Below are 23,923 nucleotides of genomic sequence, written 5' to 3' on the forward strand. Positions count from 1 at the left end.
GTCAGCAAGAGGAGAGGTATATAGTAGGTATAAAAAAGGGCCAAGGACTGATCCCTGTGGGACGCCACGAAATATCATCTAGAACCAAAACGTAGGCATAAACAAAGTTTCAGATACTTCTCCTGTCAAATTAGTTTCTTTCTTCCCCAAGATATAGTCTTTACTACTTACGCAAAGACATTTACGCGAATGCCAATTTATGCTAATTATTCTGCCATTATTCGCCAGCGAGAGTGCGAAAATCGATTTTCTCAAATAATTCGAAAATCCGCCCGTATTTTGAGAAAGAAACCCCGAAACCTTTGAACACTCGTTAATACCTTATTACAAATTGAAAATTAAGACTGGTTTCATTTTTGACCGTGGCCGCAATTTTTGCATTTTGCTCCATTTTTCTGTGCATTTGCTCTTAACATGGCACAGCAACTCGCGACTATTGAGGCCGTTTTTGGCGCGGGTGCCGATAAAGTTGCGCACGAGGCCGAAGTCACTAAGGTCGCTTCGTCTGCCTCCGAGGAAGCTGCAGCCGGAGGAGCAGTTGCTTCCTTGTGAACTTTTATATGGCTCGGACGGGAAGCAATTGAAGCCTTTACAACTCACATTCCCCCAGTTTATGTTGGCTAACATTAAGATCTTAGAAACGTTGCTTTCGTCAAGTCCCAGTTAGGCCCCGGGGGAGGTGCTTTGGGAATTTCTGGGTGGGGAGGTGCCGCTGTGACCCTGGAACCCTTAGCCTATACCAGAGCTAGTTCAGCTGAATTTTGCTGACCTATACTAGAGTAAACTCCCCGAATCCCCCCATCTATTGACACTGTTAAGGCTGATTTGCGTCAATTTAAACTTGCCGATTTAATTTTTTTATATTTTTGAGTGGCAATTTCTGGTTTCCTTACCCTAGATAAAACCTTCAACCAACCAGTCAGTTTTTGTGAAAAATGATACCCTATTCTAGACCCAAACGCTCTGATTTATATACGTTATCCTAGAGTAAACTGCTTGAAAACCATACCCTTCACAGCAGCACATACCTATATTGCCCATATATGGCAGTGCCCACCCCCCCCCCCGGGAGTGAGTCTCAGCAATATCTGGGGTATCTGATATTTCTTGCCGTGAAAGTCACCCGTTTTCAGACTCGGGCTATTCTTGCTTTTGACTAAGATTATCGTGCTACAAAACTGCGCGAGAAGTTTTCCTGGGGCTCAAATGTGGAATATTTGAGTGCGCAAAACTTCGACGCTGCTGACGCACTTAAGCCTCCCGCTAGTACGACTCGCGCTGCAGAACGGTGTTCATCTGGTACCGACGAATTTTGCTTTCGCTGGAACTTTAGTCCTGGTGGTTGCCCCAACCCTAAGTCGTGCAGGTATAAGCATGTTTGCATTCATTGTTCACAGTCCTCTCACAAAGGCAAAGCCTGCACTGGGGCTCCCACTGGGGCTAATCCCAATAACAACAAGTAATGAACGTTTCGCTCTGATTGTTCCCTGCATGCGGCCTCCTTCGATACTTCAATTTTCAACCCGCCTGAGGAATGTCCCTTGAATTTCCACGCTTGGCAAAGAGAACTTTCTTTTCATTTCGACAAAGATTTTATGCTCGATGGTCTGCAAAATGGTTTCAAGCTAATTAAAGAGCTAGATGATTCAGGCATTGCTGGATATGACGCGGTGAATTATACTAGTGCTACCTGCGACGAGTTCAAACCTGAACTGAGTAGTATAGGGGGGCGGTTTGAGACCTAGCCAATCAGAGCGCGTTATTTTAGACACGTGACGCGTCTAGACCAATCAGCGTGCAGGATTTTCGGCTCAGGTCAGCGGTTGCATTAGTTCGCATTAGGAAAGACTAGGGCGAGCTCGGTAAAAGGTGGCCGCGCGGGGTTGGACGCGAGGCCGTGAGGGTCTGGGGACCGGAAGTGACGACAGACCACGTGATCAGTTTTCAAATTTTATTTTTACAATCCAGATTGTGTCCAGGTTAATCCGCTGGTGTAGGGTGCGTCTGGGTAGTATTCGGGTGACCAAAATCGTGTCATACGAATGTTCGTGACGGTTACTTCGTTTCTGTCAAAAGCATACCTTCGTCCTTCCCGTTCGTAGTCGGCAATGTGAGTGAAATGTTCTCGGTGCACGACTTCTTGCAGGCAGGGATACACGGCGCCGGGAATGAGTTTGTTGACCAATTGGTAAAATGTTTTTCTGACTTCTGGGGTGGGTTCGTTGGGGGTGTTGACGGAGGCGTGAATGAACATGGGGTTTCTACCATCGGGCGAAGTGGAGATGAACCAATCCAGTTGGACCCAGAAGATGTACCACACAAGAGGATCAATGGGAAAAGGTAGAGTGTCCCAGGAGCTGGTCCCTTCTTGATGAAGGGTGTGAGCCGTGGCGCTGGCTCGTGTATCAGCGATGGCGTTTCGGGCGCGTTCCAAGGGCGTGAGACCTACGAGTTCGTGAGGTGGCACCCAAATCGGGTGATTTTCGGGACTGACATTCAACTGTTCGTTGGCTCGGAGATCATCGTCATCATCTACGCTGACGGTGTCGTTACTATCCTCGGGGCAGGGACGTCGACAATGACCGCATTGGAAGCTTCGTTCGTTGGCCTTTTTGAAGCAGCGTTTGTGTAGAAATTTTCCGCAACAGGGCATGACGCGACAACGTGTGACGGATTGGATATCTAATTCCAATAAACAGATGAAGCAGGCATCTTTGAACGGAGAGAGTTCGGGTCCCATACCTTGTAATCGTAGACTTTGTCGGGAAGCCATGATAATTACAGCATGTGCTCTGGCTCGCTTCTTTTTAAATAGGAGCGGGTCATGTGATTTTTTTATGTGCCCGGTAGAGGGGGATGGGGGTATCCCCCCTCTGGTGACGTCATGAGAAAGAGGGGAGTTGATTGGTGGAGGTGTGGATTAAAAGAGGAGGGCGCGCGATGCTTGGTTTTGTTTCAAAATGCCGATTACGCGAGGTTTCCTGACGATTGTGGCGGAGGTAGACATGACGTTGGAACAGCTGAGTGATGAGTGGGAACGCGTGCAATCCAAGAGGCGACGCGCTAGGAGTCAGGACGCGCAGGAGTTGTTGAAGAGAAAGTCAAGGTTGATATTGAGGGTGATCCTGAGATTGCAGAAGTGTCGAGGGGAATTGATCAAGATTGATGAAGAGTATGGGAATAGTGTGGAGAGACAGAGAGCCAAAGAAAAAATGGAAGTGCGACTGTCGGACATGTAAAAAAAAACTTTTTATTGAACAATGTTTGTCAACCAAAACCAGAAAGCGTGACATTCTGTGACTGGACAATGATGGATGCTCTCGTCTTGATGAAAACCACAGTTAGGTAATAAACGTTCGTTTGAAATGATGTGTCTGAGTTTGTCGTATTTGGGACAACCCAATGTTTCCAGATCGATCGAAGGAATGTTCAGTGTCTTTAACAATTGTTTTTCCACGTGTCCTCCCTTGTACCCCACCACGGTTCTCTGCCCTTGTTTGTACCTGGAGTAGAGGGTCAGGATCAGGTCTTTGAGTTCTTCGGGTTTGTGGTAGTATTCAGCCTTGAGGGGTTGATAGCTCAATCCGTGGATCTTCTTTATCACAAAGTGTACGGTTCGTTTCTCTTTGTCGCTCAACTCTTTGTAAGGGAGGGGATGCGTCGTTGGTGTTGAAGTTTGAGGATGAGTTTTTGTTGTTGTCGTTTTAAAGCGAAGTCACTGTTTCTTAAGGGATAATCGTCTTCACAGGTTAATGCTAGTTCTTGCATGGAGTAGTGAGTTTTATCCTGAATGAGTTTGACCGTGACTTTAGCATGGAAATGAACTCGTTTACCTGGTTCCTGTTTGAGTTTCTTGTTCTTCTTTTTGTCCGTTTTCTTTCTCTTCTTGGTACTAAGGGGATAGTTGGCGGGTGAATGAGGATTGAGACTATAATCTACCAAACCTTTACCCTCCTCCTGGTCTGGTAACCTATAGCGCGTGGGGGATTCCTCTTGACTGGTTGGCGGTGGCTCCATTTGCTTTCCGATGACTAATCGCGACTGATTGGAGATCAAAGGCTGTCCTCGTATTTATAGGGTTCTACCTCGACCAATCAAGAGCCAGTACTTTCCCATGACGTGGTCTTTCCCCATCACGTGCGCAGTACGTTTCCATCACGAAAGTAATTTTACTTGATTGACAGGTCTGGATGTATAAAAAACGCGCTTGGCTGTTGGGAGTTCACTTGACACGATGGATTGCAGCGAAGAGACTCCCCTGGTTGAAGACAAGACCACCTTGAAGAGAAGGAGGAAAACGAAGCCACCTACCAAGCAGCAAATCCCTGTTGTGAATATGGAGGTGGAAGAGAAGACAGAAGAGAAGAAAGAAGAACCTGATGCTTTACTTTTGTTGATCAAAAAGACCATTGATACCATCATGTTGGAGGAAGCCGTTGAAATAGGGACCAAGATGGATAAGTACCGAGGCGTTTTGTCTGGTGGTATTTTGAAAGTGGCAGATAAGATGGATGCCGCGGGAAGTCGCGTCAAGTTGCCTAAGCTGGTGGATGGTTTGTGAACAGGGTGGAAAGAGTGGAAAACGACTGGCGACGAGAAAGCGACCCTTGACACCTTCATGAGAGTCATGGACAATGAACATTGGTTTACCTCGTGATTCAGTACTTTTACTTTGAGTGGTGTGTTGCGCTATCGACCAATGAGCGTATGGCGTTTTTTTTACTATAAAACATTGCGTTCCAGTTCTTTTCTCATTTGATTCGAGATGTTGACCGTGTTGTACAGTGACAGCAACGAGATCGTTGAATTGATCGAGTCGGTGTGCGGCTTTCAGGTGTCGCCTTTGGGTTGCTTCGATGAAGACGAAGAGGTCCATGATATGTTGGTGTTTGACATTTTGTTTTACGGCAAACCCGAGCACGAGTGGACCATTCCTGAACTCCTCCGTCGACGTCCTGAATGGGGATGGCAGATTCTCCCTTTACTGAAATCTCAAGGGCGTCGAACCTTTCTATTCACCATCGATTGGTACTCCATGGTCTACATCAAGGAATTGGATGTCATCCGTTTTGTGCCAGCTATCGTTCCACCGGTACGAATGAAGAACCGATTCTGTCTGATGGCTACGTCTTGTTTAACTTTCATGATGAGACAGAAGATCAAGAAGATGGTGGAGCCCCTGACTTATGCCCGAGATATCTCTGTGAGACTGAGCGACAAACTGAACCGCCCGATTTCATTGGGGACTCCCGCGTATTTCAGAGAACTGACTGAAAAGATGGAGGACTTGCTGGTGGAACTGATGACGGAGAGAGACCTTGTAAATAGTTTGAATCACTGTTTGATGAACGAGGATGACTAAAGGTGTAGTGGTCAGCGCGTTGGGCTCATAACCCAAAGGTCCCAGGTTCGAATCCTGGTTTAGTCCTTTTTTGTATAAAACACAGGGATGTGAAAATAAAAAAATCATTTTTTGTCAGTATGGCTAGTGCGTGGTATAGCCTGTGCGAGCGCTGCGAGCTTTTATATGCCCAGTATGAAAGGAACGATCCCATTCCCTCGTTGATGGCGTTTGACCCCGAACAGGTGTTTTTGGAGACGCATGTCGAAGAGAACGTCTGGCGTTTCGTGGTCTTCATATTGTGGTTGAAACGACAACCCATGTCAATCGTCTGGTACTCCATCATAAGACGAGAACACCCCGAGCTGATTAGACAAGCGCTGTGCCGATTGTCGACATTATGAGTAAGAAAAAGAAGAAGGTGGATCGGTATGCCAATTTGGTGCGGACCTACGAGGATCCCAGCGTCCCGGGAAGTCTGGGTGGCGTGACGCGTTTCGCCAAAGCCCGAGGCTTACCCATTGGACCGGTACGCCAGCGGTTGGAAGCCAGTTTGGGCTACACGCTTCACAAACCCACCCGTCGTCGTTTTCGTACGGTACCGGTCATGGTCTACGGTATGGACGAACAATGGGTGGCAGATCTCATCGAAGTGGGGAACATTGCCAAATCGAATCGAGGGTACAAGTACCTGTTGACGGTGTTGGACGTGTTATCCAAGTACGCTTGGGTGGAACCGGTCAAGTCCAAGACTGGCAAGGACGTGACGGCGGCCTTCGAGAAAATTTTGAAACGCAGTGGTGGTAGGATCCCTCGCAAGTTGCAAACCGACGACGGGAAAGAATTTTACAACAGGACCTTTCAAGCCTTGATGAAGCGAAAAGACATTCGTCATTTTTCCACCAGCGGCGATACCAAAGCCAGTGTGATCGAACGATTCAATCGCACGTTGAAGAAACGCATGTACCGATATTTTACGATCAAGAACACGTTCAGTTATTTACCCGTCTTGAAGGATTTGGTGTTGGGATACAACCGTTCCTACCACCGCAGTATGAAGATGGCGCCCGAGAAAGTCGACCTGGGGAACGAAGAGCAGGTGTGGAAGACGCTGTACGCGGATCGACTGCAAGCCAAACGCGTACCGCCCGAGTTGAAAGTGGGGGATCGGGTGCGATTGAATAAGAAATATCGCCTGTTCAAGAAAGGGTATTTACCGGGTTGGACCGAAGAAGTGTTTGTGGTGGCTCGTGTGGTGCCGGGTGTGATTCCTACCTATAAGATCAAGGAGTGGGACGGAACGCCATTGAGTGGTTCGTTTTACGCCCAGGATTTGCAGAAGGTGACAGTGAAGAGCGACGATCTGTTTCGCGTGGAAAAGATCGTCAAACGCAAAGGGAATAAAGTCTTGGTTCGGTGGAAAGGGTGGCCAAACAAATACGACACGTGGATTGAGAAGGGGGCCTTGGTCAAGGCGAGATGAAAGAGTTTTATGTCCAATTGATCAGCAGTTCCAGTACCACGGAATTCCCCTCCAATCAAGCCAACAGTTTCAAGAACCGTTTGCCTTACCAGATCCAATTGAAAGAGGAAGGATGGAAAGTGGGTTTGAGTGGTATTTCTTACCCACCCCCACCTTTACGGCGTTATGAACAGTTGACACACCGACCCCACCTCTTCGAAGATGATGACATCCTGTTGGAATTTAAATGGAGTATGGAAAGTTTCGTACTTTTGTCAGATGGTCGATGGATTCCGCGACCCTACCGTAACACTTTTACCATCAGGGGGTCTGATCTGCATGAGGACCGAGTCAAAGTCACGAGTGGGAAATCGCTCATGAAACACTTGATAGGTCGTTACCAAGATCGTTTGACGCACTTCATGGAACGTCTACGAAGAAAGTCTACGAACTCATGACGGTAAAAAGTACTACGCTGTGTTTCGTTGGGAAGGGGATTCTTTGATTATCGACAACACCGATACATTCCTCAATGAAACGGCTGGTAGCACAACGAGATTGCGTCCCAAAATATGGTTTGGTCCTGAATTGGTCAAGAAACTCAAGTGGGTGGAAAAGACTGGAATTGCTGATTACAAATTGAGTCATCACGTGATTAAATTCTTCAAAGACGATGTGGTACCCGCTTTCAAACTCGATTGGCAGGATCAACACAACGCGCATTCCACGAATTTTTGGAACATCACGAACAATGGGTCCTTACAGCTCAGTCCCTACTGCAATTGGCGCTTTGACTATCTGGACGAGCTCTACGATCAGCACTATGGTGGCAATGTGACCGTCAGTGAGACGCTTCGTACGCCCCTGTATGTCTATTGCAACGTGGCGCAAAGTACCGTCATGGGGAATCAAGTCACCGATCTCTTGAGAGAAGTGCCGCACGATCAGAACACGATGACCTTTGAACCCGCCCACATCCAATATCTACCGGTGCGTAGCGACGTGTTTGACATTATCGAGACGCAAGTGGCCGAGAACGACGGAGCGTTGGTGAAATTTCCCGCGGGAGTGACGACGGTCACCTTGCATTTTAAACATGACGGATTTTTACGTGAGTCTACCGAGCCACAGTAGCAAGACCGAGTATCCCGAGAACAAATCCAATCATTTCAAGATTCGTCTCCCTCATCCTTTGAAAATGGAAGGCGGTAATTGGAAAGTGGGACTCAGCAGTATCTCGTTACCAGACCCCAAGAGTCAAGTGCCTCCCTTGTTGCAAGGGGATGAGGTGATGTTTGAAGGCTATTGGTATGTGAGAGACACGGTGCAATTGAACAACCGACACCAAGCTGACGGGGGGGATTTCAAGCCCGAACACCTTCGCGCGGACGATTTGTCGAATCTGACGGGAGTGGAATTCATGAAGACCGTCAAAACTTTTTTTGACACCACCGTGATAGAAAAGAGACTTCGAGCGGGTTACCTCTTCTCGGATCCATCGACCCAGAAAAGCAATCTTTTGAATTTCCGATTCGAAGACGACGATTTTATCTTCGATAACACGGATATCAACAGGAGGCTCTTCAATGGTCGTTATTATCCCCAATTATATGTCAACCTGGAACTGGGTATTGACATGGGATGGTTCAAGATGAATGGTAACAAGGTGGAGATTGGTCCGAATTTGTCCATGGAACTGAACACCAAAGAACTGAAAGTGCCAGCAGCCATCGACATCAGCCCCACCACAGGTGAACCCTATTGGAAATTGACGCCGGACGGAAAGAGAGTTCACTTGACCACCACCCTTACCTGGCGGTTCATCAACCTCAACACCTCGTTCAAGAACGTGACGGGCTCCACCTCGCGTTCGTTGATGGTTTATTCGGATGTGGGGACCAATGGTGTGGTGGGGAATCAAGTCACGGATCTGTTGCGAGAAGTCAATTACCTGCGAGAAGGCAAAGGCTTCCAGTATTTTGAACCCCTCCATGTTCAATATATTCCGGTACGCAAAGATTACATCGACATTATCGAGACACAAGTCGCGGAGACCACTGGGGAATTGACGAAATTCGGAGCAGGCAATACCATCGTCACGCTACACTTCAAACAAGAATGAGAGGCGGTGCTTTGACGCGTTTCAAACCCGACGGTCAAATGGGACGAGGTTTCTTGCGAGACTTTTCGGGATCCAGTTTACGAGAAGGATGGCAAGGTTTAAAAAAGGGTGGACCCCTTGGATTGCCTAACATTGCAGGTGGTATTCGAGGTGTGAAGGCTGGTGGGAGACGAGCCATTAAACGCAAAGCCTTGAGCGAAATCAACCGAGCCGCCAAACGCAAGTTGGACGACATTTTTAGAAAATGAATATGAATCCGATTTATTCGAGACGCGTTCGACGCATTCCTCCCATCGTCAGTGAGTTGACGCGAGGCAGAAGACTACAAAAGGGAGGCGCCTTCTTACCCCACCGCAGACGAGGTCTAGACCCCACTTGGGTACGGAGCGCTCTCAAGAGAAGACATCGACGAGGACCTAAACGACGATGACGGACATTGTCCCTCTCCCTGGTTCGGCAGGGGTCAAGAACCCCATGTTGAATTTGTTTCGGGCACCACCCACGGATCTGAGTATCTCGAGCTATCGGATGGTACCCGTTCATCCTTTCACCACAGGTATCAACCCCATCGATTTTCAGATCGATCCTCAAGAAGATTACATTGATTTGTCTCGCAGTTACTTCGAACTGGAATGGAAATTGCAGAAAGCAGCGGGAGGCGATGCCGTGGCCGCCGAAAACACTTTTTTGGTCAACAACATTGCTCACTCCCTCTTCAAACAGATCAGCGTTAGACTCAATGGGACGCTTATCAGTCCTCAGACGGACACGTACCATTACAAAGCGTACATCGAAACCTTACTGAATTTTGACAGAGACGATGGAGACACCATCTTGAGACCTCAAGGCTGGTTCAATTTTGTCGATGTACCCGATACTTTGACAGCCACTCAACTGAATCTGGCACACAATGATTTCAAAGCGATGTCCCCTGAAAGACAAGCCCTGGTGCGTGAACTCAGAGCCCAAGCCGTTGGCACTGATAATCAGACGCGCGTTTACAGCTTCGTACCCTACATCGAAGTGTTTCACCTCAGCAAACTCTTGATACCCAATGTGCAGATTGGGATCCAATTGTACTTCAATTCACCGGATGTGTGGAGTTGGCAAATGGATGGTGCTGTGACCTTCCATATTGATTCACGAGACATCAAAGTGAAATTGTATCTTTGCCAAGTCAGACTCAACCCGTCCGTCTACCGAGAATTGATGAATGATATGGGTAGTGGAAGAAACGTGGTGAGCTATCCCACGGTCAGAAGCGAGATCAGGACCTACAACATCACGCAAAACGAGTTACACTATGAAATCACCAACCCGTTCCAGAACCGGTTACCCAACATGCTAGTGGTGGGATTGGTGGCTTCTACAGCCTTCAACGGCGCCGCCGACGAGTATCCCTTCACATTCCAGCAATTTAATCTGACCAACATCAAACAATTGGTGAGAGGAGAAGCCTATCCCTATGAAGTCTTGGAATTGCTCCATACCAATGGAAGTAGAGACATGAGAGGCTATAGACAATTTCTACAAGCCACTGGAAGTTTGTGCAAGAGCAAAGGAAACATGGTGAGAGCCAAAGATTGGGGACGAGGTAAAGGATGCACGTTGTTTGTATTTGAGAACGCCGCCAACGATTGCCTCAACAGTCCAGTGTTGAACCCCAAGCTGAGCGGTGAGTTGCGGTTGGTGTTCGACTTTGGAGCCGATCAGGATGCCAACATCACGGCCATCCTCTACGCCGAATTTGAAAATCTCTTGGAGATCAATAGCAACAAGACCGTGCAATACGACGTGTACCAAGTGTAATGGAAAAAGTCAGTTTGAACAATGTGCAGTTGGACGTGTTGGCCAGGAGTCAACCCAGTTTGAAACCCTATTTTTACGGTACGGTGCCTTGCGATCGTTTACCCGAGAAACCCCACAAGAAGGGACCCATGGGTTACATTGTCAACACGGACCCTCAAGGCCAACCGGGTCGGCATTGGATTGCGCTATGGACGTGCCAGGACGTTTGCGAGATCATGGACAGTTACGCACTGCCCTTGGACACCTACCTGACCACGGAACCTTTACAGAGGTGGTTGGAACAACATTGGAGGTTCAACGTCCACAACGGCAAGAGTCTACAATCGCTGTACAGTCAGAGTTGCGGCGATTACGCGTTGATGTTTTTGATCGATCGATCCAAAGGACATGACATGAACACGTTTCTACGTCGTTTCAGTCCACACGATTATGTACAAAATGATCATAAAGTGGGACAAATGTTAAAAAAATTGATACACAAAGAGTTGAATTGGGAGCAAGTCTGTCGATGTGATTACGAGCAAGACACTTGTACCTCTCGTTGCGGTGTAAGACATTTATTGTAATTAAAAGTTTTAAAAAATGTATATGAAACGAACTCCTCTTTTGTCTCGTTCATATGGGACTTGACCATGGAACGACGTCAAGCCTTTCGATTCAACACGCCTTCCAGCATGATGGTGGTGGGTCCGTCGGGATCGGGTAAAACGGTGTTCACCACCCAATTATTGATGGACAATCTCGATCTGTTCGAGACCCCGCCCAAACGCATTTATTACTGTTACGGTTCCTGGCAAGACGGATTCAAACCCATGAAAGAGTATGGAGTGAAATTCCATCATGGTATTCCCGACTCGGATCTCTTACCCATCTGGTTTCCTAAGGGTGGCTTACTGGTGTTGGACGATCTGATGGAAGAAGGAGGGAACGACAAACGGGTCTTGGATCTCTTCACCAAAGATTCCCACCATCGCAACATCACGGTGATCTATTTATCGCAAGACATGTTTCCACCCGGTAAATTTTCCAAGAGCATCTCTAGAAATGCCCATTACATCGTGGGATTCAAGAACCCTCGAGATCAACTGGGGATGCGAAATTTGTTGTTACAAGCCTTTCCGTCGCGATGGCAGGATGTGCAAGAGACCTTTCGAAAGGTCACCGACCGTCCGTTTGGGTATCTCTTGTTGGATTTACATCCCAAAAGCCGCGACGATGAGCGGATTCTCAGTCATCTGCTAAAAGAAGAGGGCTGCATGCGAATGCATCAGTTGAAGTGAAGATGCTGCGCAGTGAAGTCGAGTGGTTCCCGCGATTCCTAGCGATTTGCGAATCGCAATTGAAATACATGCATGAGCGCAATGTCGAGTGCGAACCCATGAGACAAATCTTACAGTGCAGCGGTAAACGCGACGTGCAAGCCGTTTTAAACGCATATAACCAAGAGAATTTCACCGATCACATTCAATATAAACTGCTGTTGGCCCAAAGACTGGTGGCTCGAGAAAAGAAATACACCGACCTTCTACAATGAGCACCTCTCCAGCTGGCGTGGGCACCTCGCCCAGTCTCATCGCTCAAGCCTTACCTTCCCCTCTTTCACCGATGGAGGACATTGACTTGGCCTACGGTTACAACGACGACTTTTTGAGTCAGTACATTCAAAGTTTGAGTCCGGGCGTGGGTACGTCCACCAGACCACCCATACGGAATACACCCCCCGCTGGCGCAGGCACCGAAGGACCCGTGGCTACCAGTACGCCACGACGCAGTCCCCGCCCCACAGGGAGTGTAGCAGGCGTCGGGGCGAGTCCTCCCCCAGCCCGAGCGGGTCCTTCGGGTCTGGACACGCGTCGAGACGTACCCTGTCGAGCTCCTACACCGCCTGGACGAGGGTACCTGGCTAGCACAACCACAGGTAGAGCCACCGTGGGATACAAGACACCAGCCGGACGAGGTCGAGGTGGCAAGCAACCCAGACGGGGTCGAGGTGGGAAGCAACCCAGACGGGGTAGAGGTGGTAGAGGTGGCAGAGGTGGCAGAGGTGGTAGAGCCGGTGCCGGAGGCGGTGGTGGTGGAGACGATGATGACGATGACGATGATGATGATGAAAGCAGTGCCGTTTCCACCCCCAGATCACGCATGGATCAAGACAGTTTACAACGTCAATTGCAAATGTTGTTGAACGATCAACGACAAACCGCTCGAGGACGACGTATCGTCGGTATCACCACCACCAACACCATCACGACCACCTACAAAGACGGAGGAAGACCCCAAGTGACTCGCAATTCGAGCAGTGTTTCGAACTGAATAGTCATGACCATCGATGTGAGTTTACTCAACGGGGCTTACAGAAACAGTGTGGAAGAGGAATCCTTGTCGCGATTGGATGGATTGTACAAATATTATCATCGACAATGGTGGTATCGGAAACAAATGTTTTACCATTTCAAAACGTGGTTCTGTTTTCTCAATGGACTGGCTTTACTCATGATGGCCTTGAGCATGATCATCGGCGTGCTTTGGGAACAACAACATGTCGTCGTGGCCATCTTGACCGCTTTAGGCACCTTGGTCAAGGGTTGGAATGATTTCAAGAATTTTTCCGTGAAGATGGACATGAGTCGTTTTGCGTTCACCGCGCATGAAAAGACCTTGATCGAATTGAGAACCTACGTGCGCGGCTTTCCCTTGGACGAGTTCGAAAGCTTCCTCATCAAATTGCAAACCATGGACGATACCATCACGGATCTGACCCAACCCATCAAGGACGCCTACGTCAAACGGTACGACCTGAAATTTCGTTACATTCCTTACCAAAAAGAGCATAAATTAGACGACCAAAGTCCATGAGGGTTCATTGTTCACCATGAAACAGAAGGGAGGTAACCTACCCGCGTCACTGCTCACCACCGCAGGGCTCGCGCTCGCCATGAGAAGACGACGTCGAAAGAAGAAACAGAAGGGTGGTGTCCTACCTTTGGCTGCGCTCGTGCCGGCTGGCATCGCCCTGGGTAAAGCCGTGGGCTTGGGGGCTGCTTCCGGAGCAGCCAGTTACGGCGCCAAACGAGCCTTGCAAGCCGTCACCAAGAAGAAGAGAAAGAAACGACAAGGTGGAGGAAACATCTTTGCCAGTGCGGCCAAAATGGGCTACACCTTGGGAAAACGCAAAGATTACCAACGCATGGGTTTGACCGGCGCGGCTCAAAGCACCTATCGCCATCGCAAACAACCTTGGCTCTATAAAAAGCGATGAGTGAAAACCTAAAGTCATTCGATACCATGAATGCCTAATTGGAAGCACTCCACCTACACGTCATGGATCTTCAGTTTCGAGGGCATAGACATTTGGACGACGTCATAGCCAGGTTAAAAAAACGCTACGGAAAATCGGGTAAAAAGACGCCTCAACCGAGTGCAGCTCATTTCAAGAAAAACCTACCACCAGCTATAAGAAGACGGATCGCTCTTCAACCGGCTCCAACGGCTGTCATTGACACCGGTGAGTTACCAGCCACGGTCACAACGCGCAGGAAACGCAAGAGAGCTCCCGCCATGGCAACCCTTTCAGCGAAAGAAGATAGGAAAAGAAGAATGAAAAAGAGGCATTGGTACGAAGACAAGTTCGGAGATTTGAGAAAATTCGCCAAGAAACCTCGAAAGAAAGCCAAGAGTCGAACCAAACCACTTGTCTGTTTCAATCGTAGAACCACCCTCTTGAGTTTATTGAAACGCATCCCAGCCGTCAAGACACCCTTGGCCAAGATGATGGGATAAAAAAGCTGGGTCTTGACTCCACCCCATTCAAAACGATGGCAAGACGTCGACGTAAGCTCTCCATGCTCTCCCGGCGCAAGATACTGCAACGAGGTGGCGACATCTTCAGAGCAGCTGGCCCTATAGGTGGTATCGCCAAGTTCATAGACAAGCAGGTTCAAAAGCACCGACCCAAGTTGGAACGCGCCATTCGGAAAATACCCTATCAATCTGCCCTCAAACCCGTCAAGAAAAAACGCAAGACCCCGTTCCGTGTTCCAGCGGGTGTCAAAGTGGTGGAGTCGATTCAGGGCATAAAAGACTTTACCCCTTCCTACCGACTCAGAAAGAGACAATGAATCGATTACGGCGACAACGCCCGTTCTTGACCAGCATTCTCCAAGAAGCCAATCGTTTCAAACGTCAAGAGATGTTGGAACACGCCAACGCCGACCAGATCAACGCGGTCAGTGAAATGGTCTTGAATCTGTTGAAAAAGAGAATTCCCGTGGGGCCTCAGACGCTTCGAAAACTTCAACGCCATAAGAACGTGTTGCGCGAAGTGGGGAAGCGCAGAAATTCACTGAAGAGGAGGCGTCAACATCTGTTGGCTCAGACAGGGAGTGGATTCTGGCGAGGTTTGAATGAGTGTTACGAACATGTCGGGTCGAGACGCTGACGGTTACCCCTTGTAGGGCATCGACATGGTGCCTGAACGCGTGAGCGAGAACCGAAAACTAACCGAGATCAAAGACAACATGACCAAGCTCATTGGATTGTTACAAGAAGCCAATCACAGAGAAGAACAACTCAAGTTAGTTCAAGAGCGTCAACATCGAAAATACAGAGCTCTCGAACAGGAATATTTGGCTTTAAAATACGGTCACGGGTGTGACGATTGCATACGAGTCCAAGACGACGTGGAAGACGTGGTCATTCCCTGCCAGACCTGTGCCAAACCCAACGAGACCATCCAGAGTCTGCAATTGAAATTGGAAAAAGCCCGTCAAGAAGCAAGTTACTGGCAAGACTGTTTTGAAACCGCATTGCAGTATGACGGAAGAGGTCATGATGGTACCGGTCAGTGAATTCGAACGTTTGCAAGATTACTACAAAGGACAGATTTCCCAAAGCGCCCTGTTGAACAAAGCAGGGCGATTGGCGGCCGAAAAACAATTGATCTTGAGGAATCCCACCATTCCTGATTGGATGGCCGTCAAGATGGTCAAACCCTTGGCGCGTGAACAGACTCGATTGACCAAACAGATTCGGACAGGAGGTGCCCCACGGGCTGGCGTGGGTGCCCCTGCACCGGATGAAGAAGCCCTGGACAGTCCCTTGGAAAACTTGTTGAAACAAGTCATCCAAGGTCAAACTCCCGCCAGGATCAAGCAAGAGGTGTCGACACCCGCGGGTCCGTCTGGGATCAAACCCCGTCGACTCTTACCCGAAACACCCAAGACCGTGAAAAAGCCTGCCTCCAGTGCTAAGCCGAGTCGCATACCGCGACCCATATCCAGCGGTAAAAAGCCTAAATCGGGTGGTTTGAAACAAAGCGTGTTGAGCGGAGCCAAGAAAGGCTTTTTAAAGGGCATTGGTCTGGATCCCCAATCAATTGACGACGACCTCGACGACGAAGAGGGTGGTTACAGTCCCAAGAAAGTCACCAAGAAATACAAGAAGCGTAAACCCACAGCGGCCGAACGCCTGAAGCCTTGGGAAGAGTGGAAAAACCCCAGTCGACGACGTCTCGGCTATGACAAGAACTAGAGCCAACAAGACCAGGACTCGCAAAAAGCAACGCGGTTATGGCTTCGACATTCAGAAACTGTTGGGCAAGACGGGCATCGAATTTCATTGGCCGGGCTATCAGTACATGGGACCGGGCACCAAACTGAAAAAACGACTGGCCCGAGGAGATCCTGGGATCAATCGTTTGGACCGACTCGCCAAACAACACGACATCGATTACAGTCGGGCCAAGAATCTGCAAGACAAGTGGAAGGCCGACACCAAGATGATCAAGGCCATTGACAGGTTACCCGGTAGGAAGACCATGACGGAAAGGGTGGTGAAACGAATCATGCAAGCCAAGAAACGTTTGAAACTGTAACTTTATTGAATCATGTTGAATTAAAAGATACATGTGTTTTGACTTATGGTTTCTTCTTCTTTTCGGCACGATTATAAACCATCCTGAAATTACTGTAGATCCCTTTCTCCACGCGCTCGTAAAAATAACTGCGGTTGGCAAGGGCCACTATGTTGGACACACGCTCCTTCCCAAACATGGAGGCAAAGCCTTGACACTCCGGGCAGTGGGGGCAGCGGCAGGTCTTGACCAGACAAGACCGTCTGACCACCTCCTCATCCTTGACGGCACACTCCAGCAAGTGATCTAAAAAGTGGTGGAAGGCACCCCCTTTCTGATCCCTCTCCACGCGCAGATTGTAGCGGGAACGCATCTCGGAGAGGTTCTTGTAGGTCAGACCCAGGGACAAGCGAGCAGCCACATCCTCCCATTCGCAGAACACGCTTTTCTCCAGAGGCACCCAAAAGACCAGACCCGTCAAAAAGACGCGATGACTGACGTGGCGTAGGGCGTTCAACCCAGGTACGTTGGCAGCCACGCGTAGCCAATGGATCTCCTTCTGGGTCATAGGAATGCGCGAGACCACCTGATGTTTCAGGAAACACAAATCGATGAGATCCATGTCCTTCTCAGTGAAGTGATCCTTCTGAACTATGTGATTATGGGCGCAGGTCTCAATGCGACATTTAGGGCACACCAAGTGACTTCCATTGGGTGGTCTCACTAGACAGGAGTTGTGCACCCCCTCTTTGCAACATTCCAACAGGAACAGCTTTTCACCGTCTTTCATCTCGGAACTGGAACACACCACACATTTGATCGAATGATCGACAGGATTAAAGGCGGCCATTTTTTCTGCAAAAAACATTTTATTTTACATTATCACCTTTTACAAGCGGGACATGTGTCCATTCCCCTCGTGGGAAGACGCCCTGCCTTCATACAAAAAACTGAGTGCCATTAGGCGTATCAATTCTATAATAAATAAACGATTTCACGTGATTACAACGTTGTAAGGCCTGATCCAAATTAAACGCCAAAAAGGCCCTTTTCCGTTGACCCCTTATATCCACATACTTCCCATACCATTTATGATCATAATGTTCATTCACACCAGGTTCGCAAACAATCAACATAGGCACAGCTACGACAGATCCTATCTCCCACTTAATTTTCAAGGCGTGAAACTTCTTAATCTCCTCACACAAATTCTTTCTTTTTTCTTTCTCCACCTCATCCAAATGTTCCTGATTAATCTTCAAATTCATAATTTTCGAGGCAATGTGCCACCGCAATAAATCCCAGTAACTCTCAATGTCTTGACTCAATTTCACTTTAGTCTTCAGATCCATTTCTAAGGAAAAAAGAGGGTCAAATTTTGTTTAATTTCATGCAAGTACACTTGTTGCAAACAATTACCCACCAACACCGATCGACCGTTATAATAGACAAACACTTTTTCATGATAGATGAAGTCAGAGGTGACACACCCATCCTTCCAATTCACTCCGTTACAAATACGACACCGAAAAGGTTGACATCGCACGTGACCTAGGTTCCATTCACGTTTGACGCGATGGTAGGCTCGAATCATTTCACACAACTCTTTTTGTCGGTCCGTCACCATGTCCAATCGTTCCTGTCGCAACCTCAAATCGAGAATGTGTAATTGAATTTCGGGTGGTAGACAATCCCAATGACTTGTCATTCTAGAACAAAAACAAAATAATCTCTCTCATTCAACATGTTGCGCTTGGCTACCGTCACGTTACTTGCCGCTTGTTTCAAAGAGTAACCTAACATCACCTTATGATCGCGATAATGACCATACACTCTCGCATGAAAAGCCATACATAAACGACAATAGTGAGGCTCACACCTCAAATGTCCTATACTCCATTTCTCTTTCAAAACATGGTATAATCTCATTTCTTCGCATAATCCCTTTCGTGCTGCCGTCAAGACATCCAATCGTTCCTGTCGCAGCCTCAAATCGAGAATGTACGCTTGAATTTCAGGTGGTAGATAATCCCAATGACTGATCATAGCTAAAAAACAAACGTTTATAGCCTTTAAGAGCACGGTTCACATTCATTCGCAACTCTTTCAAATGCATCTCCCTCAAAAAGCCCAACTGCTCTTCCGCGAACAAACAGTCAATGTCCCGAAGCACCGCATCAATAAAACGAGACAGATTCCGCAAGTCATTGTATAATAAACTCGCACCATTTTCTTTCTCACGCTCCTTCCACTCATTCACCCACTGGGTCAAAGTAGTCATCTTTCGATTGCATCGATTCAACGTATCCATTGTTAACTCACCTATTTCTTTAAATGGTGGCAAACTTCAATCACAACAATACCAATCACAGTCAGCGCAAATAGGTCCACCTCCAAAGTAATCTTCGTCAACGGTAAACTCACTTCAAGCTTCATCAGTCGAGTCACCACCGTCAAGGCGCACCATTTTTATACAGGTCGAATCAAGACACGTGACGTGACGTCACCAGAGGGGGGATGGGGGGTATCCCCCACTCCTACGGCATTAAAAAAAGGTGGGAACCACCACCCTATAAAACGTAGATCCCTCCCACTCATGCTTCGATGGTCTAGTGGTTAAGACGTCGCGTTGTGGCCGCGAAGACTCAGGTTCGATTCCTGGTCGGGGCAAAAAAATTTCCACGTGTTCAAAAAGTACTTTTTTCCCATTGGTTGACTCACACCATTAAAACCAATGAGACTTTGATCCTCCCATCAGTCTCACCATGTTTCGCTTCCCGAGAGACGATTTCGACCTGGATGATGAAGAAGACAACGCCCTTTTAGCCCAACATTTGGATGACATTGAACAAGGCTTTGATTTTCTCTTAACGCCTCACTTGGATCGACGCGTTCGCCATTTAGGCGTTAGACACCGAAATTACGTGGGACGGTTAATGCAACGCGGCGGTGCTGCACCTCTCTCCACCAACCAAAGACAAATCTTATCGCGTCAAATAGAACGAGCCCTCCAACGCGCCATACGAGACCAAATCATCCAAGATCCGGAAGTCGATCGCAACGATCACTTTCTCATCAACATCAATTCCAACCGATTGAGACACTCCTATCACTCGGCTCGCATGCGTGTCCGAGAATGGATGGATAATGATCTCAGAGCCCAAGAAATCATGCAACAAATTTCCAAGATGTTAAACTCCAACGAACAGTTCCGATTGGATGACACCTTCTCGTTACACATTTCACATATCCGAGATCCCGGACGAGGTAGTGGTAAACAGCGACTTCGCAAAGCCAGCTTAGCCCTCGACAAGCTACTCGATCTCAAAAAGTGCGTCATCCAAATCAACAACGAGGACGAACTCTGTTGTGCACGGGCTCTGGTTACCATGCAAGCCTACTGCGACGTAGGCAGTCGACATCCTGAGTACGTCAACCTACGACGCGGCAAACCCGCTCAAGGCAGAAAGGCCAAGGCACTCCATCAAGCTGCGGGTGTCCCCGAAGGACCTTACGGTCTCGCCGAACTCCACACCTTCCAACGTCATCTCACCGATTATCAGATCGTGGTGCTTTCCCTGGATCATAATTATCAAATCATTTTCAAAGGCCCGTTACGCGAGAAACAACTCATCCTCATCAAAGTGGGTGAACATTATCACGGTTGCAATTCACTCTCCGCCTTCCTAGGACAAAGTAACTTTTGCATCGAGTGTGAGAAAAGCTACCAGACCGATGACATCCATCATCATCCCTGCCGCGGCAAGAAATGTCCCGCTTGTTGTCAAACCCAGTGTGAAGATCGTCGTCGCACCAGTGACACCACACACACCTGCCCTCGTTGTCACCGTACCTTCTTCGGAGAACAGTGTTTGGCCAATCATTACACTTACTCCAACACGGATGGCATCAAAGCCAACGCCTCCAAAAAAATCAAAAATGTCTGCAGTTGCCTACGCAAGTGTCCTCGGTGCAATAGATTACTTAGACCTCGCGAGATCGAAACGCGTCACGTGTGCGGTACCGCCGAATGTCCCTCCTGCAAGGAGTATCACAATCTCTACCGACACCAATGCTTCATACAGAATCCCACCAAGTTAGAAGAAAAGCGCAAATTACTGAAATCCAGAAAACGCAAAGCGGACGGTTCGCAGAGCGTACACACCAAAGACCATCTCTTCGTCTACTGGGACAGCGAAACCATGCAAGACACGGGTGTCCACGTCCCCAACCTGGTATGCGCCGCCACTTCCAACTGCGAGGAACTCTTTCATTTTGAAGGCACCACCTGCATTCGAGATTTCTTGAATTGGCTGAGAGCTTTAGCACAGGATTGTACCCTCACCGTCCTAGCCCACAATTCCCAAGGGTTTGATTCTTACTTGATACTGAATGAACTCTACCAACAATACGTCGTGCCCGAGCAAGTGGTCAACGGCGCCAAGATTATGTCTTTGTCCATCAACGGAGGAGACATTGTTTTCAAAGATTCTCTCTGCTTCTTTCAAATGCCACTGGCTAATTTTCCCAAAGCCTTCGGACTGGTTGAACAAAAGAAAGGGTTCTTCCCCCATTTCTTCAACACCCCCGACCATCAGGATTACGTGGGACCTCTACCCGACAAAGAACATTACGACCCCCAAGGCATGTCCACCGAACGCGCGCAAGAGTTCGAACGCTGGTATGCCCAACAACTCGCCGAGCCCGACTTGATCTTCGATTTCCAAGCAGAACTCGTGGCCTACTGCGAATCCGACGTACTGCTCCTAAAGGGGCCTGCGAAGTGTTCTGCCAAGAATTCGAAGCCATTAGCGGCTTCAATCCTCTCCAACGCTGTCTCACCATCGCCTCCGCCTGCAATCTCTTCTACCGCACCAAACACATGCCAGAACGCACCATCGCTTCAGAACCCGTCAGTGGATGGCAGAGACAAGGCAAACTGCATTCCCTCGCCTCCCTGGAATGGTTGACCTACATGAACCGAAAACCCGATCACCACATTCGACACGCCCTTAACGGAGGGGAACACGTGATACTACGCGGAGACAAAACCTTTTTCGTGGACGGGTACGACGACGTCACCCGTACTGTGTATGAATTTCACGGTTGCTTCTGGCACGGGTGTCCCAAGTGTTACCCAGACCGCGACCGCACGCGTCACAAAATGTGCGATCAGACCATGCGCGATGTTTACGAAGCCACTAAACTCAAAGAAGAGAGTCTCTTGGCCGCGGGCTACCATGTCGTGGTCATGTGGCAATGCGAATGGGAACAACTCAAGCAAGACGATGAATACCTGCGGAGTCTGGTCCAATCCTTTGACCTGGTCCCCAGACTCAAACCCAGAGACGCGTTCTACGGCGGACGCACCAATGCCATCAAACTTTACCATCAAGTGGAACACGGAGAAACGGTGCAGTACCTGGATTTCACCTCCCTCTACCCCTGGACCAACAAAAACTGTCCCTACCCCGTGGGTCATCCTGCCATCATCAGTCAACCTGGAGGCACCGACATCTCCAGTTACTTCGGTCTGGTCAAATGCAAGATCCTACCACCCTTTGGGTTGTATCATCCCGTCTTACCCCACCGCAGTGGGGGTAAACTCACCTTTCCACTGTGCAGAACTTGCGTGGAAACCGAGCAACCCAAACCGCTGACCGAACGTAGTCATCGCTGCGTCCACAACGAGCAGGAGCGATGTCTAGTGGGTACGTGGCCCACCCCCGAATTGCAAGAAGCCCTTCATCAAGGGTATGTCATCCAATACGTCTACGAAATTTGGCACTTCCCGCGCAATTCCAACGACTTGTTCTCTTCCTACGTGAACACCTTTCTCAAGATCAAGTAAGAAGCCAGCGGCTGGCCCGATTGGGTGGGTGACGATGCGGTCAAACGTCAGCAGTACCTCGACGACTACCTGACCAAAGAAGGCATTCAACTCGAGGCCGACAAAATTCAAAAAAATCCCGGTCGGCGGTCTCTGACCAAAATGATGCTCAACAGCTTCTGGGGCAAGTACGGGCAACAAGGGAACAAGAGTCAAGTCGAAGCCATTTCGTCGCCAGCCAGGCTTCATACCCTACTGACCGATGACAGTCGAGAAATTCAAACCCTTCGTGTCATGAACGACGAGATGATCGAATTGGTCTACAAACACGTTCAAGACGAAGAAGCCGTTCAAGTCAACATCAACATTTTCGTGGCCTGCTTCACCACCTGCTGGGCCAGACTCAAACTCTACCGAGAAGGACTAAGTCAACTCCAACCCCAACAAGTCCTGTACTTCGACACGGACTCCATCATCTTCTCGCATCGAGAAGGTCAGCCCATGCCACCCTTAGGCGATCATCTCGGTCAATTCACCAGCGAATTGAAACCAGGTACTCACATCGTGGAGTTTGCGGCCGCTGGCCCCAAGAATTACGGTTACCGAACCAACGACGGTAAAGTCGACTGCAAGGTACGCGGCTTCACCTTCAACACACGTGGGCAAGCCCAATTGAACTTTGACCTGTTAAAAGAAAACGTCATCCACGAAGTCACCGAACACCGCGAAGAACCACGGGAAATCAGTGTACACAATCCACACAAGATTAAACGCAATGTCCAAACCAAAACATTAGAAACGATCGAAGAAACCAAACGATACAAAGTCGTCTTCGACAAACGCGTCGTGGATCCCGACACTTTCCTCTCGTATCCTTACGGATACACCCGAGCCCACATCGACGATACCGACATGGACAATGTCAATCATTTACTAGAATTGTAAATAAAATTTGAAAACTGATCACGTGGTCTGTCGTCACTTCCGGTCCCCAGACCCTCACGGCCTCGCGTCCAACCCCGCGCGGCAACCTTTGACCGAGCTCGCCCTAGTTTTTCCCAATGCGAACTAATGCAACCGCTGACCTGAGCCGAAAATCCTGCACGCTGATTGGTCTAGACGCGTCACGTGTCCAAAATAACGCGCTCTGATTGGCTAGGTCTCAAACCGCCCCCCCTATACTACTGAACTGGACGAGTTATCTGCTAAGGAACTTGGTCTCGGGCGAATCTCTTGCGTTTTAGTTAAGCCCAAGTGTATTCATGCCATCGGTCGTGTCCCTAAAAAAGATTCCGAAAAATCCCGCCCTATTACTGACTGCAGTCGTCCACAAGGAAACTCCCTTAAGGTTACTTCAAACCTTCGCGGGGCTATATTGGTCGATTGTTTTTTGGTCAAGAAAATTAATGTCCGCGAAGCACAAGTTTGCATACTGTGAACGCTAGGGGTTCTGGTATTTCATTGGCTCGGGGCTTTCAAGTTGACACATTCCTCTGTGAAGGCGTGAT

General features: G+C 48.6%; 5 protein-coding genes across 5 annotated transcripts in view; all 5 read left to right on the plus strand.

Annotated features, from left to right (window-relative positions):
* LOC149113336 (uncharacterized) overlaps positions 1-23,923 on the plus strand; it is a 95,125-nt gene that overhangs the window by 32,540 nt on the left and 38,662 nt on the right. The window lies entirely within an intron of this gene.
* LOC110057982 (uncharacterized protein F54H12.2-like) lies at positions 9,346-11,309 on the plus strand. Its single transcript, XM_020764581.2, has one exon. It carries the CDS (start codon positions 9,352-9,354, stop codon positions 10,732-10,734), a length of 1,383 nt encoding a protein of 460 aa, XP_020620240.2. The 5' UTR covers positions 9,346-9,351; the 3' UTR covers positions 10,735-11,309.
* LOC149113342 (uncharacterized) lies at positions 10,863-13,140 on the plus strand. The gene is made up of 3 exons (XM_089288459.1): positions 10,863-11,043; positions 11,308-11,985; positions 12,245-13,140. Exons 1-3 carry the CDS (start codon positions 10,863-10,865, stop codon positions 13,045-13,047), a joined length of 1,662 nt encoding a protein of 553 aa, XP_089144585.1. The 3' UTR covers positions 13,048-13,140.
* LOC149113343 (uncharacterized) lies at positions 18,838-21,555 on the plus strand. Its single transcript, XM_089288460.1, has one exon. The coding sequence runs from the start codon at positions 19,351-19,353 to the stop codon at positions 21,553-21,555; it is 2,205 nt and encodes a 734-aa protein (XP_089144586.1). The 5' UTR covers positions 18,838-19,350.
* On the plus strand, positions 22,578-23,378 carry LOC149113344 (uncharacterized). Its single transcript, XM_089288235.1, has one exon. The coding sequence runs from the start codon at positions 22,578-22,580 to the stop codon at positions 23,358-23,360; it is 783 nt and encodes a 260-aa protein (XP_089144361.1). The 3' UTR covers positions 23,361-23,378.

The sequence above is a fragment of the Orbicella faveolata genome, unplaced genomic scaffold, assembly GCF_042242905.1.
Source record: "Orbicella faveolata isolate gen_17 unplaced genomic scaffold, um_ofav_v1 contig_15, whole genome shotgun sequence".
NCBI classification, from domain to species: Eukaryota; Metazoa; Cnidaria; class Anthozoa; order Scleractinia; family Merulinidae; genus Orbicella; species Orbicella faveolata.